Below are 15,139 nucleotides of genomic sequence, written 5' to 3'. Positions count from 1 at the left end.
AATAGTGTACTTTCGGCCTTAATATATTTGTAACGACAAAGTAAAATGTAACATTTTTTTAGACTATTCAACACGTATTTAATTATTAAACGGCTATTCCTGTACATACAGTGAACTCAAATCATAGATCGAGAGTTTTCAATCTAAATTCTTTTCTTGTAGAAAGCTTTTCCATTTTCGTTGAGCTCTTTTTCGTATTGGATATTTTCCTCTGTTAACAATTTCCTCAGCTGCGCACGGTGGATCTGTAGAAGTAAAGAAACAAAGTGAAACACTGGAACCAAGAGATTATCTTGATAATCTCTTGCTGGAACCTAGCCAGGATCTCTTGCTGGAACCTAGCCAGGAAAAAAAACTTCCGCTTGAAATCTACAAACAATAACGAAAGCGCTGCGTAAGACTAGCCACGAACAATGCATTATCACAAGTAACTGTCAACTTCAATAAAAATATCAAGCTTGTTAAAGGGAAAGCCTCTCACTACCAGCGATTTCATTCAAGGCATTTAAAGTTATTTATAATTTAAATGGTTGCCTCTGAAGGTGTATGTCAACGTCTTAAAATCAAAGTGTTTGCGACACGCGTCGTTTTGTTATCTTCGTCACCGCAGTGTGCCTTTCACTCCTACTGAAGTTGAAATAGAAGCATAAGGGTGTTTTCGGTTTGTTATATTGGGTCGTTGACCACGTGTGAGATCAAGATGGCTGGATATTGGCCAAGATCTTCTTTTGGGTGTTTAGGATTGGAGACGCAGTCGAGGCCCATACACCCGGAAATAAGGCTACCTGGTCCAAACTTAGAAGCTATTGGACAATGACGGACTTGCGATCAAGCATTGAGTGGTTGAGTTCACTTATTAGCCTACGTGGCTGTCTTGAATCTATAGTTTTCCAATGACTAGCGCTCGTCAGCAGCTTTTAGTCAAGACTTCGGGGAAGACCTAAATGATTATTGCAATTACGTACAGAACTTAAGAGCAGCTTCGCCTAAATATCAACTAGACTTGGAAATAGCGAAAAAATCGAATTTCTTCAAACTCGCCCAGAATGAAGCCCTACGGGCACTAGTTACAAAAATATCGTTTTAAGTTCGATAAATCAAAAATTATTTTTTTCCGCAATTTTTTCGTTTCGATGCCCCAAATCGGCCAAAATCCATCGAAAATGAGCGGCATATTCAGAGGCTCGTAAACTCAAAAGTAAAAATCTTCATTACAAACTGATTGCACGTCGTATTTGTACTTCCTTTTTTGTCTATTTAGAGATAAATAGATCGTGATTTGATTAGAACTTAAATATTTGACGAATTTTCTAAATTAACGACCCAAGACAGATTTACAAGAGGTCTACATTTAGCCTATTTTCAAATGCTAAAAAGGCGTTCTGGTACACGGCTTTCCCCAAAACGACTAGTTTGGTGTGAAAGAGCATTCTTTCTTCTTCAAATTAGTGAAATAAAATTTTTGGGTAAATAAAATCGCGAGCGCTGAGATAGCGAACTAAATGCAGCACTTCTTCCTGAAAACGTGACCTTTGACCCGAGCGTAACGAAACCGATTACTGCAAGAAAACCCGGAAGAAAAGCAAACGCTTCGTTATTTTGAAACAATTTCTCGTGATATCTCTCCGAAACCATGATTGCAAGAAACTATTTCCAGATATGAAATCTTACAGGGTCAAAAAAGGAGCTAAAGGGCGCATCTTGACACAATAACTTTGTTTGCTGAGAATTGAAGTCAATGACCGTTAACGAATTCCAGTGAAATTTGCAAACTTGAAGTATGTTAGCCGATATTTACCTGAATATTTATATTAATAGAAGAGTCGTCTTCTTGGATTAACCTTCAAAAGAAGCAGGATCCAGATTTGAAAACCTCTAAAAGAAGAAATGTTTAATGTTCCGTGACCTGCCCGCTGCTATAAATTAGCTTAAATTCCATGCACATGCCGACCGCATGTTTGTCGTAAAACCAACTGAACTCCACTGACAGTTTCCATGGGCAACCCCAAAATAAACAATCCCCAAAAATGTAAAGTGAAATTGGCTGTCTTCATGAACAGTTAGAAGCTCGGGTCAAGTTCCATTACCTTTAAAAAGTGCTTGAATTTATTTGTTTGCGTCGACTTTGTCCACTACTCTCACGTTCGAATGCCGCGAATCGGTCACGCCAAAACAGTGCAGACAGTGCAGACTGCAGACAACACCGCGTTCAAACGTCGGGCATGCGCAAATTGGTACATTTTTTGGCAGCCGCGCGCCAATTTCCCGCGCAAAAATTTAAAGGAAAACATGGGAAACAACCGGTGTCACGCAAAATTTACGAAAAAAAATTGAAAAGTTCATAGAAATCTGTAAAAGGAAAAGAAAGCAGGTAAAAGGAAAACTTAAGACTTTTCAGACACAAAGTTTATTAAGTTACCGGTATTCTGTTGATTTACCATTTTGTTTTGAGCTTTACCAAAAAAGTTTATAAGTCTTAAAACCCGTGTCATGCTACGAGCCGACGGCGTAGTATATTTTTATTTGTTTTTATTAATCACACGATGCGTGACGCCGGAAACGGACGACAAACGATGTGTAAAAGAAGGAAAAATGGGAGAAGAAAAAGACAATTGCAGTGATTCGGCTTCGCTCAGACGAGCTGGAAAAATTTTGGCAAGGACTGAGGGATTCCATCCGGATCCTTGATTTGTCTGAAGCACAGGAACGAGATGAATCGAAACGGCAAACGATGTTCATGTCCATCGTCATGGGGGCATAGCTGGCCAAAATACCGATCCCAAACCAACTGTACCTGGTCTTTGACCAGGTGGGAAAAGCTTTTCTAAACTACAAACCTGGAAAAAACTGGTGGACTAAATGCAAAGTCGAGGCGGACAAAAAATTCAAGGAGCACGGAAAATTCATACCACGGAAAAGAAAGACCTGCAACAAGCAGAAGGTAGAACAATTTTTAACTCTCAAGTCATTCTGTTAGCTCATTCTGTTAGCTCAGTCATTTCTCGTTGTACCGGCTAAAACATAAACAAATATATAAATAACGAGGAAAATGTCATTTATAGGATACCGATCACCCATGAAAAGAACAGTGTCATGAAAATATTTTGGCCACCTTTTAGTTGCTCCATTGCTCGCACATGCGCAGACGTTTGACCGCTGTGTTACTGCAGACACTTGTTTGGGCTTTTCATTGTGACTCCTTTTTTGGGTCTAGTTACAAAATAGTGTTGAATATATCTGAAAGTCTGTCATTTATCCACAGGCTGCACAAGCGCAGAATTGACTTTTGATTCAATAGACAAACGCGTACAAGACTTTGTATGGGAAACTTACTCAGTCTGCACGGTCTGCAGTGTTTTGGCGTGACCGATACTACTATGGCAAGCCGTTTGTAGCAAAATTCAATCCTTGCAATATATGTTTAATCCTTTAAATAATGGTTTTATTTAAACACATAAAAAGGCATTCAATCCAATGGCAAATAAAATTTTTGGTTCAATTCAATCTCTTAATTTTCATGATTCAATCCAATACCTGGAATATTGATTCAATCCAATACCTGAAATATTGATTCAATCCAATACCCGGAATATTGATTCAATCCAATACCTGAAATATTGATTCAATCCAATTCCTCGAATAGTGATTCAATCCAATACCTCGAATATTGATGCAATCCAATACCTCGAATATTGATGCAATCCAATACCTCGAATATTGATTCAATCCAATACCTCAAATATTGATGCAATCCACCTCGAATATTGATGCAATCTTCCTGGGCCGAGCGCGGCCAACAGGAACGAGAGTAACCGAGCACTAGAGAGCACTGAAAACATGGCGGGCGAAGGAGAACTAGATTTAGAAGTCGAGTTTCCTAAGTTTCTTGCAGACGTCTTGGATAAAACGGAAATAATTTTTGAGAATTTTGACTCAGAAGTTGCAGAAGCGCACGCCGAAGTTCTTGATCAAACCATTAGTCTGCTTAGGTAAATGAGGCATTGCTACAACCGAGACACAAGGGACACGGAAAATTTAGATTCCATTACTGTCGCTTTTGTAGATGTAAGTTAACCAATTTTTATGTGACAAACATATTTGTTTATTAAAAGCTGTGTGTGCTAGCTTTTTGTGGCAAATAACGTAAACTGTGGCAAATTGTGCTACCACATTGGTCTCTGGTATTGTGCATATTTCTGCTGTCCAATCATCATTACTGGCACACTAAACGTTGAACTGTAAACAAAATTTTTGCTTTGCTATGTACACGGTCAAACATTTTTCTCACAAAAACTGCTTGTGTAAACCTGGCTTTATGTTATTTTTAAAATAAGAACCTTTACATTTTACAAGACAGCAATCATTGAACATTGGGATGTGTTTTAAGTTTTTCAATGTTGTTGTCTCATGTTTTGCATTATTTAACCCACCTGTGGTACTTCTTTCCTAAAAACGATGTTTTTCACGATATTCTATGACAAACATTGCACCAATTTGTTGTGAATATTATTGGGTACCCAGGGCTCGAGGCTAACACTACTGCCAACTAGCCACACATTTCAGTTTTGAATAGTAGATTTTGCACTTTCACTAGCCATTGTGACAATCATGATGGAATGGAGTACTGGTCTACTGGATGAAAACAAAATTGAGAACTATCCTGACAAAGTAAAACTGAAGAGAATAGAAACTATGAGTGGATTTCATGGAAATAATTGCCTTAATAAGCATATGATAAATAGGGAGATAAAAGAAAATGGCAACACTGATAAAAGTACATCAGAGATTGAACATAAGCATATTCAAGAAAAGCAGGAATCGTGTTTGTGGGAGTGAACTTTTCTTAGTGATTATTATTAACATTTTAGAAGCAACAAGAAATGTCCAAGATTGACCACAAAAGTTAGTGAAGCTGTGTATGAAAAAGGCTGGCTGGTGCAAAGTTAGTTTTGGCTAGTGACATGAGTCCTGTTAGTAGCCATTACGCCAGTGCACCAAGAAGTTAGTCTTGTGTCCTGGGTTCTTTTGAAAATAAGATAACAAATTAACCTTGCAACATTTTAACATCTATTTTGCTAAGCACCTGAAAAATCTACAAGGCAGAGTAGTGCACATGGCAGTTATCAAATGCCCTGATTTCTCTTCAGCTTAGTTGTGTTGCTAGAATTTAGGCATTCTGTAATTCAAGCAGTTTCTGAGTTTTGTATATCAATGAAAAGGAAGATGACAAAATAATTTACTTGATACAGGGTGAGGTTTTCTGTTGTGAATTGAGTTGCAAAAATACTTTAAGGGCCATAATCTCCTTTACCCAGCCCACACACATGTAGTATTATACAATTGTCAGTTGCCCAAGTTTAACTGTCACTAGTTCTAGAGCCTCTTGGAAGATGTCTACTCCCATTTGACTTGATTATCTTAAGGGATCTAGCCTTTCCAATACAAATGACTACACTGAATCATGTTGACCCAGGTCAATTTCTTCAACTACAACATTGTTATCACTGTCCAATGGAGTTGGACCATCAGGATCATCACCATAGTATTCAAAATCATATGACTTTCCATTTGAAAGGGGGTTTTCAGGCTGCATCATATGATTAAGCCACATTTGGTACGACAACTAGTTTTTTTTCTGTTCTTACATTTTGGTGGTTAAAAACTTCAGTGACCTGGCAAAGAGCAAGGTTTATCCTTGGTTGAAAAACTAAGTGTAAGGTAGAAAGATGCACTGAATTATCAGTGTCCAGGATGCCTGACAATTCCATACTACAAAAAGTGTAAAAGTACAAGTGGAAAGCACAACGGAAACATCCCTCCACAATCTTTCAATTCGTTGGTTGTGTTGATGGCCCTGCAGTGAAGCTGCCCCTCTCCTCTCTTCTAACCTGCTCTATTGTACCGCACACACCAACGTTTTCAACACCATGACCTACTCGTACTCTCGAAGGTCAAAATTCTCCGTCTCTCTTAACGGCATCAAGAACTGTTTCTGCTTTATTGTTGGCAGTACATTTCAAAAACGTTATTCTCCGAGAAAATCCGTCTATACAGCCGTGAATTAGTATTTTCCATCGGATCAGAGAGTGATGTCCATTCAGATGCCAAAGCGAATTTACGCGTCCCATCTCAAGACAGTATTTTGGGGATCTAATTTTGCTAACCTTTCTCTTATTCTTCTCCGTTGAACCCGTAACCCAATGGACTTAAAGAAACCTGCAATGAAATTATATCCATACTCTTGAATGATTTCGGTTCCTTATCAGGTAAGCTGTCGAAACCCCTCATATCTTCTAAGCCATACTCTGTCAATCTTCTGTGAATTGTCCATCTCGAAACTCCAATCATCTTTGTTATCGTTGTCCAGATGAATCCTTGTCCTCAAAGTTCCTCGAGCACCTCGACAGGAATTTTAAGAAATGGTCTTCGATGATTTCCTCCTTTTTCGCTTTCTATCGTAATGGAATCCGCAGTAGCACGGAGTAATACGGAGTAATAGCTCTGCGACGCAACACACTGAGCACATCTACAAAAGCGGCAGCAATGGAATCTAAATTTTCCGTGTCCCTTGTGTCTCGGTTGTAGCAATGTCTCATTTACCAAAGTAGACTAATGGTTTGATCAAGAACTTCGGCGCGCGCTTCTACAACTTCTGAGTCAAACTTCTCAAAAATTAATTCCGTTTTATCCAAGATGTCTGCAAGAAACTTAGGAAACTCAACTTCTAAATCTAGTTCTTCATCGCCCGCCATGTTTTCAGTGCTCTCTAGTGTTCAGTTACTCTCGTTCCTGTTGGCCGCGCTCGGCCCAGGAAGATTGCATCAATATTTGAGGTATTGGATTGAATCAATATTTGAGGTATTGGATTGAATCAATATTCCAGGTATTGGATTGCATCAATATTCCAGGTATGGGATTGCATCAATATTTGAGGTATTGGATTGAATCAATATTTGAGGTATTGGATTGAATCAATATTCCAGGTATTGGATTGCATCAATATTTGAGGTATTGGATTGAATCAATATTTGAGGTATTGGATTGAATCAATATTCCAGGTATTGGATTGCATCAATATTCCACGTATCAAGAAATGGTCCATTGTAGTGGGTCCGTTTTGGTGATTTAACATAAACAATAGCCCTTTTGTTAAACCTAAACAATAGTCCTTTTGTTATTAGAAGCGCCGAGTTCTTTTCCGAAGCTTAGCGAGAAAACTTGTGATCATCGGAAAAATTGTCGGCATGACAAATTAACTACCTTAGAGGAGTGAGGAGTGTAATTTTTGTTATCACAAGATCAATTTCCACCGGGGGAGCCCAAAGGGACACTTGACCGGCTGTATGAGTATCGGCCAGACTCTCATCCCTGAATAACGTAAGAGCTTTAGGCCTATTCCAAACGTCGTACCACTGCCGTACCGAACTAAATTCAAGAACTTAATTTGACTTAAGCACGACAGTTGCACAACGTATATTTTTGTAATCGGCTATTAAGGCATGGCCCGCCTAGATTAGCCTTTGCTAGTTGCGGGCATTCCCTTTTTTGTAAAATATAATTTGAAAATAATAAAGTGTGTGTGTGACGTTTGAAATCATTCAGTTCGGCAAGCTGAATTACTTAGCACAGCAGGCCTTGCCGTGTCGCGACTTGGCTTCAAACGACGTGCTCTTGCAGGGCCGAACTGAATTCGTAGCCTTTTACCAGCTGCCGTTGCTTTCTATCATTTAAAATGGTCTTCAGCAAGGCAAACTTCGTCCCACCTTCGGCGACTGAATTAAATTCGACGTTTGAAACCACTGCCGTTCTTAAGTTGTCATACCACTACTGGGCCAAATTCATTTGAGTTCGTCACTGCAGTAGCACGACGTTTGGAATAAGCATTAGCTTACAAGTTTGATTGGCAATGTTCGCTTTTATATGGCTTTAACTTGGCAAAAGATAAAATGATTTATTTACTTGTACTAGCATGACAAAGTATTATTAAACTTAAACTTAAACTTAAACGGCCGGGACAAGAACGGAAGTTGAGGAGGAGTGATTGATGTAATATATTTCTATGTCTTAATAAATTTGGCCTTCATAACTTTTTTGACTTATTTTATCGTTGTGATAATATCAGGCAAGAGAAAAAGCGGTCACTGTGCACGACGCTTCGTTTCTTTGTTTGTCGCGTCCAAAGCAGGCGGCGTAAGTCAAAAGAAAAGAAACAAGTGCGATTTCTAAAAGTCGATTAACGGTTTTGTTTTTACCTAATTAAAAAGTGAAAAAAACAGCGGCCTCCGAAAGAGCAAAAGTTTACGCAACTCAGTTATCATTAGTGCAAGCAAAATATTACCAAGTGATCGTAGATTTTCTTCGGATTTTTTTTCGTTGCTTGTGGAAAGCGGACATGATCGTTCACAACAAGTTCAACATTAAGCTTACTTCGCACACTTCTGTAAACACGCATCCAGTTTTTTTGTGGCTTCTATTTTTCAAGCTCCTATGCCTCTCTGTGTGCCTCACTAAAGAAAAAGCGTGAACAGTGCTAAGAGTTGTTTTTCGCTCGGTAGTTTTCACCGCGTGAAATGAGTAATTTCGTGGAATTTACGTGGCCGTGAAATTCCTCGACACTCGGCGAGTCCGAGATCAGAACGTGATGTGTCAAGAAAGGTGACGTGTCGGAGAGTGCCATGTTCCTGATACGTACGTTGCGGCGTGTCAGGAAAAACCATGGCCTGGGTACGTCATGTGCGGCTTATCAAAGGAAGCCAGGACTCTGATACTTAACGGCACGCGGTTTTACTTTAATCAGCCAAATTAAGTGACGGAGCTTATTTCTCGTTACGCGGAAAGTAAAATTTTCGGACATGCGTTTCGTTTGTTCGTTTCAGAATGTTCAAATACATACAAACAACGTGTTATTGAAAGGCGCAGTAAAAATCGTGTTTCCATAACTTGATGAAAACACAGAGCTAGCACGAGCTGTTGACGTAATGATGGCGCGTGCAAAGAGAATTTAAATTTTGAAGATCAAAGTAAACAAGTTGTCTTCACGTTTGTCGAAAAATATATACTTATCTCGTGATTTTTTAGCCATTTGAGGAGTTAAAGAACTAGGAAAAGTGTTTATGTAAATGTTTGTCCGTTCAGTACAGGTAGTCAGTCGCCTAGATAACCAAAGCAAGTTCCAGATGTTGACACAGTTTACGGCCGCCATACTGGTGTTCCACGAAGAAGACACCAATATGGCGGCTCCGTACTGAGCTCTGTAAACTTGTGCGAAACATTTCGACGAATATCAGAAGTTTGGGACAACGCACAAACCTTAAACTTGGAGAAGTGTCTTCTTTATTTATCTTCTATACTATCGCAATTTTTGACTTAATCCACTGAATGATTTTCGATTTATTTTTTAATTGCTTCACAGTGAAAAATAAACTAATTCTAAACTAAAAGCATATTATAACTGATTTAATCTTAATAACCTGGCAGCTTTCTTCGAAGTTCCGCAAATATATTACGGCATCTCCTTCATCGTGTAGCTGTTGTACATTCCAATCAGAAAATTTAAGGGGGATGAAAGGGGGGAATAATTCTTTTTCCAGTTTGAAGCCACACTAAATTTCCAACAGTGAAACCAAACAACAATGGTGATATCATCGATAGCCGCAATGATAACCCCTACCAGCCACCCCAGCGTAACAATTTACACACAACAAATTGTACCCGTAATCCCTCCCCTCGGGGGAATTTGTAGTTACTTCGGTTTTTACGATCGTTCAAATTTCCCGCTCGAGAAATTTTGAAAGTCCCTTGAGCATTTTCAAGCTGCCGCCGCCATTGTTCAAAAATGGCCATATTAGGTTAATTTTGGGCTGTAAAACAAAGCCTTTTGTTAGCGAAATGGACCCGCTTTTCTTGATACGATTCCAGGTATTGGATTGAATCAATATTTGAGGTATTGGATTGAATCAATATTTTAGGTATTGGATTGAATCAATATTCCAGGTATTGGATTGCATCAATATTCCAGGTATTAGATTGAATCAATATTTCAGGTATTGGATTGAATCAATATTTTAGGTATTGGATTGAAACAATATTCCAGGTATTGGATTGAATCATGAAAATTAAAAGATTGAATTGAACCAAAATTTTTATTTATCATTGGATTGAATGCCTTTTTCTATCTTTAAATAAAACCGTTATTTAAAGGATTAAACATATATTGCAAGGATTGAATTTTGCTACAAACGGCTTGCCATATACTACGCAGTATTCGAACGTGACAGTAACTACTGAGTGAACAAAGTAGAATCAAGCACTTTTAAAAGGTAATGGAACTTGACCCGAGCTTCTAACTGTTCATGAAGACAGCCAATTTCACTTTACATTTTTGGGGATTGTTTATTTTGGGGTTGCCCATGGAAACTGTCAGTGGAGTTCAGTTGGTTTTACGACAAACATGCGGTCGGCATGTGCATGGAATTTAAGCTAATTTATAGCAGCGGGCAGGTCACGGAACATTAAACATTTCTTCTTTTAGAGGTTTTCAAATCTGGATCCTGCTTCTTTTGAAGGTTAATCCAAGAAGACGACTCTTCTATTAATATAAATATTCAGGTAAATATCGGCTAACATACTTCAAGTTTGCAAATTTCACTGGAATTCGTTAACGGTCATTGACTTCAATTCTCAGCAAACAAAGTTATTGTGTCAAGATGCGCCCTTTAGCTCCTTTTTTGACCCTGTAAGATTTCATATCTGGAAATAGTTTCTTGCAATCATGGTTTCGGAGAGATATCACGAGAAATTGTTTCAAAATAACGAAGCGTTTGCTTTTCTTCCGGGTTTTCTTGCAGTAATCGGTTTCGTTACGCTCGGGTCAAAGGTCACGTTTTCAGGAAGAAGTGCTGCATTTAGTTCGCTATCTCAGCGCTCGCGATTTTATTTACCCAAAAATTTTATTTCACTAATTTGAAGAAGAAAGAATGCTCTTTCACACCAAACTAGTCGTTTTGGGGAAAGCCGTGTACCAGAACGCCTTTTTAGCATTTGAAAATAGGCTAAATGTAGACCTCTTGTAAATCTGTCTTGGGTCGTTAATTTAGAAAATTCGTCAAATATTTAAGTTCTAATCAAATCACGATCTATTTAGCTCTAAATAGACAAAAAATGAAGTACAAATACGACGTGCAATCAGTTTGTAATGAAGATTTTTACTTTTGAGTTTACGAGCCTCTGAATATGCCGCTCATTTTCGATGGATTTTGGCCGATTTGGGGCATCGAAACGAAAAAATTGCGGAAAAAAATAATTTTTGATTTATCGAACTTAAAACGATATTTTTGTAACTAGTGCCCGTAGGGCTTCATTCTGGGCGAGTTTGAAGAAATTCGATTTTTTCGCTATTTCCAAGTCTAGTTGATATTTAGGCGAAGCTGCTCTTAAGCAGCAGTGAAAACAACACAAGGTTGGTGCAGGCAGAAGAAAAGGCAGGGTGGAAAGGGCAGAATAAGGCAGCAGCACGAAACAGAGGGCCTTGCAACGCGGCAGTTTTTATTTGCACGTCCATGTACTGGCGTCAGGAGACGAAATGATTAAGAAGATCACTGATCCTCCTGGAACACTGGAAGTGTTGTTTTTTATACGTTTTTGTTAGTTTATCACTCAATTATCAATCATACCTTTATGAATTCCTTATTTGCCATCTTAAGTTCATTGTTTACTAGGTCGTTTTCTCTTCTTTGTCGTTTCTTTTCACTGTCCTGTGAGAAATATACACAAGTTAAGTTCAGTACTTTTCGTTTCCATGAAGTGTAGATTGCAAACAGTCAACAAATCTCTATTCAAGACAAAAATTTGACTTCTCAAACTCATTTTAAAATAATCCAGTCAAGTTTAGCCTTGGCGGTCTTGGGTATCTGATCTTCATTAGCATAGGTTTTTTGCGATTTTATTTCTCTATTTTCTCCTTAGCTTTAGTTCCATTGAGAAGATATATCAAATTCTTAAGGCAGTGTTTGACTACATTTCCAAACACCTCGAAATTCGTCACAGACACTACGGTAAGCGTCGTATCTTCAACTCTCTTCTCGAAGTTTGGACAAACACTGTCTATTACATCATAACCTGCATGCGTAACCCGTAACATCCTTCATGTATAGAGCTTCATCAGTGCACTAATAGCTTCAGTGCAGTTCAGTCGGCAAATACTAATTAACAACTGGATCATGAGCTCGAGATTCTGCCTACGGCCTCATCAACTATCACCTCATGATGATGATGATGATGATGATGATGAACTGATTACTTGTCAAATTGACATTTGCAGTTGTGTTCGCGTGCTTGTCAGTTTCTTCAAAAAATTTCGAGCTTTTTTAATCCAAGAAACCGTAAATGCTCTCCTTTTAGTTTTCTGAGGAATTTTGTTTATTCGTTTGTTTCTATATGTTCTTTCAAAACTTTGGAGAAACGAGGAAACGTTGCAATTTTGACCGCACCAAGCCACTGCACACTAATGGCTGAGAGTGTGCAATGGCTCGGCCAATCAGTTTACATCATTTGCATTAGTACACCAGTAGAATTCTACTAATGTAATTTAGGTTTTGAATTGTTGAAGTCATGCTCATGATCGTTTAATATGGAATTCGGAATTCTTTTAATGGCATTCAGGTCAAGATAGTTGGATAACAGCAGATCAGCACCCCTAGTGTCGTATTTTGATGTCAGTTCTCTATAGGCTTGAACTGCCGATTATCGCAAGCAAGAAACGCAAATGCGAATCTAATCTGGGCCATGCCTTAATAAGTCCCTTGTGCGAGTACGGACATCATGTAAACTACACTATGTTGTACTCCCTTCTACACTACAATACCATGCATTATTCTCCTTTCTACTCGTTCTCTGCTTCGTGACAAAAGTATTAGGAAAATATGTAAGATTAACCTTATGCCTTGGCGTACCTCTTCGAGACTGCTGAACCATCGGGCTCTCTCTAGTTCGCTTGCGACTCTAAAGGAGAAAGAAATACTATTATGTTTATTTATTACTAGATGCTATTTATTTTTTTGACACAACGATAGTTACAACCATAACAAAGTCGGTGATCAATGGAACCTGGCAAAAATCAAATGAAATCACAGAAAGCAACAAGAACAACGACAACAAAAACAGCAAAAGAACGAATCTAACACAAGAGCGAAGATTGTAAAGAGGCCGGGTATGGGAGGGGAGGTATCCATTTAGATCACATTTCAGGAAAAACAGGAAACGTTTTATCCATTTTACGGTCTTTCATGTAACTATAGCTACCGGCAAGAGATTGTCTCTTGCCGGAGTACATTATAAAGGATTCGTAACATCATGTAACATCACGGCTTGCGAAGATATGTCGCGGAACTCCGTTATTCCGGTCACCAACGGGCCACAAAATCTGGCCGTGTTAACGGGGTGGCCTTACTAAAAGAGGTTCTTTAAAAAAGAAAATTACTGACTGAGCCTTTATTCGGTCCAGAATTAATTGGCCGTTATGACGAGGTGGCTGTATTAACGGAGCGGCCGTAAAGCGGAGCTCCATACCCAGCCCAATTCAGAAAAGAACGGGAAAAAAAACGGATAAACTCCCGTCAACTTCTCTGAAGATATCAATCAGGGACAGGAATGAAGTACGTAATTATCACCTTACAAGCGTTGTGAAACTGATCATGATCATTCACGCTCAGCGCCCGTGTGTCACGCATCGCGCCTCTCTTGGAGGCTTGTGAAAAAACAAAATAACACATCAGTTAAATAGAATGAAAGGGAACTTACATGTTTTCCACGTCTGTTCTGTGCGCAATCTTTTCATCTATCTGTGAAACAAGTGAAAGCAGTTAAATTATATTTAAGAATCACACTCTTATTTTCTTGTTTATTATTCTAATCATTACCAATACATACAAGTACAATTTTTTTTACGTTATCATCTGCTTGTTGTCGGGTAAATGTTACCATACACATTGTCGTCAATAAAGTGATTAGATAGTTAATTAACACTACCTACAAAAACGCGCGCACTCCGCAAATTTCAAGACACGTTTAGAGTTAAGTGTGATGAATGAATACGCGTAAAATCCGTTACGAATACGTTCAGTGTTAAATTAGCCGGTAATATGACTTTCTTCTCACCTCAATCCGCGATCTTTGCAGTGCCAGCGCTTTTCGAAGAGTCTTTGCGTTCGGGTTGAACACTTCATATCTGTAACTCGTTGCAAACAGCCTGTCGTCGGACATTTTGTGTGAAACCTTGAAGCACCTCTCACAATTACTTTGATGTAAATGTAAAGCTGAGCGTTTACTGTAATTATAAACCACTCATTGAGGTGTTGCCATGGTGAAGAGTATACTCAAGCACTTAAATTGGTGTTGTTATGCAAACAAGCGGTTTTATGGTTCAGTTGACAAAGATAATAAACGCTGAAGTGTTATTGTAATTTCAAGAGCCAATTAAGAGTACTAAACAAATACTTCAACAAGGAAGGACTCAAAAGTAAGCAATGAATTTAATTTCGTTTTCCGTTTGTACTGGGGGTCTGTACTTCCTTAAACAATTTCGTTATTCCACGTCCCCCTTAAACTGTTGTTTTGGATTGAAGAAATAAATATTTAGCTACAATCTTGGACAATTTAAAGGAAAAAGACCACCCCTTCCAAATTTCAATGATGGAAAAATGGCCCGTTTTGGGTTTAGCGCCAGTTCATCATTGATTCGGGGGGAGGGGTGATTTTATTTCTCATTTTATTCTGACCAAGATTGTAGCTTCTCAGCGAATGAAACTGGAAGGAATGTCAGGAATGTAAGCTGTAATCCCCTTTTCTTTCTTAATCTTATTATGAATGGATGGAAACCAGTATTAAAATCCCCCCTGTCTAAATCATGCAAACCTTTGCCTTGAAGGAAAGATGTTATCCTTACGGCACCGCAAAACTAAGCTGAAGGAACAAAACGAAACAAAAAAATTATACCAATATCTGTAATATGTCTTTATCAAAGTAGAGAAAATTAACTTATTTGAGCATCGTAGATTAGGAGGATAGCCCGAAGTCAGTGGATATATCGCAAACTGCCATACTTTTCGACAGGCAACCCAACCTTGCTAGAAGAGAGCGCGAA

General features: G+C 38.6%; 1 protein-coding gene across 1 annotated transcript in view; it reads right to left on the bottom strand.

The window, feature by feature from the left end:
- LOC145486326 (uncharacterized) overlaps positions 1-14,261 on the bottom strand; it is a 15,782-nt gene extending 1,521 nt beyond the window's left edge. The window contains exons 1-5 of the mRNA XM_081464966.1: positions 14,155-14,261; positions 13,798-13,838; positions 12,951-12,999; positions 11,673-11,753; positions 1-245 (exon numbers count right to left, since the gene is read on the bottom strand). The exon at positions 1-245 is cut by the window's left edge and continues 1,521 nt beyond it. Of these exons, the coding sequence (XP_081321092.1) occupies positions 144-245; positions 11,673-11,753; positions 12,951-12,999; positions 13,798-13,838; positions 14,155-14,259 (378 nt within the window). The 5' untranslated portion in view covers positions 14,260-14,261 and the 3' untranslated portion in view covers positions 1-143. The remainder of the gene's footprint in view (positions 246-11,672; positions 11,754-12,950; positions 13,000-13,797; positions 13,839-14,154) is intronic.
- Positions 14,262-15,139: the final 878 nt, after the last annotated feature.

This window comes from Orbicella franksi, chromosome 5 (genome assembly GCF_964199315.1).
Source record: "Orbicella franksi chromosome 5, jaOrbFran1.1, whole genome shotgun sequence".
Taxonomy (NCBI): domain Eukaryota; kingdom Metazoa; phylum Cnidaria; class Anthozoa; order Scleractinia; family Merulinidae; genus Orbicella; species Orbicella franksi.
Note: the sequence above shows the minus strand (reverse complement) of the source record. Positions and strands in the feature narration are given on the sequence as shown.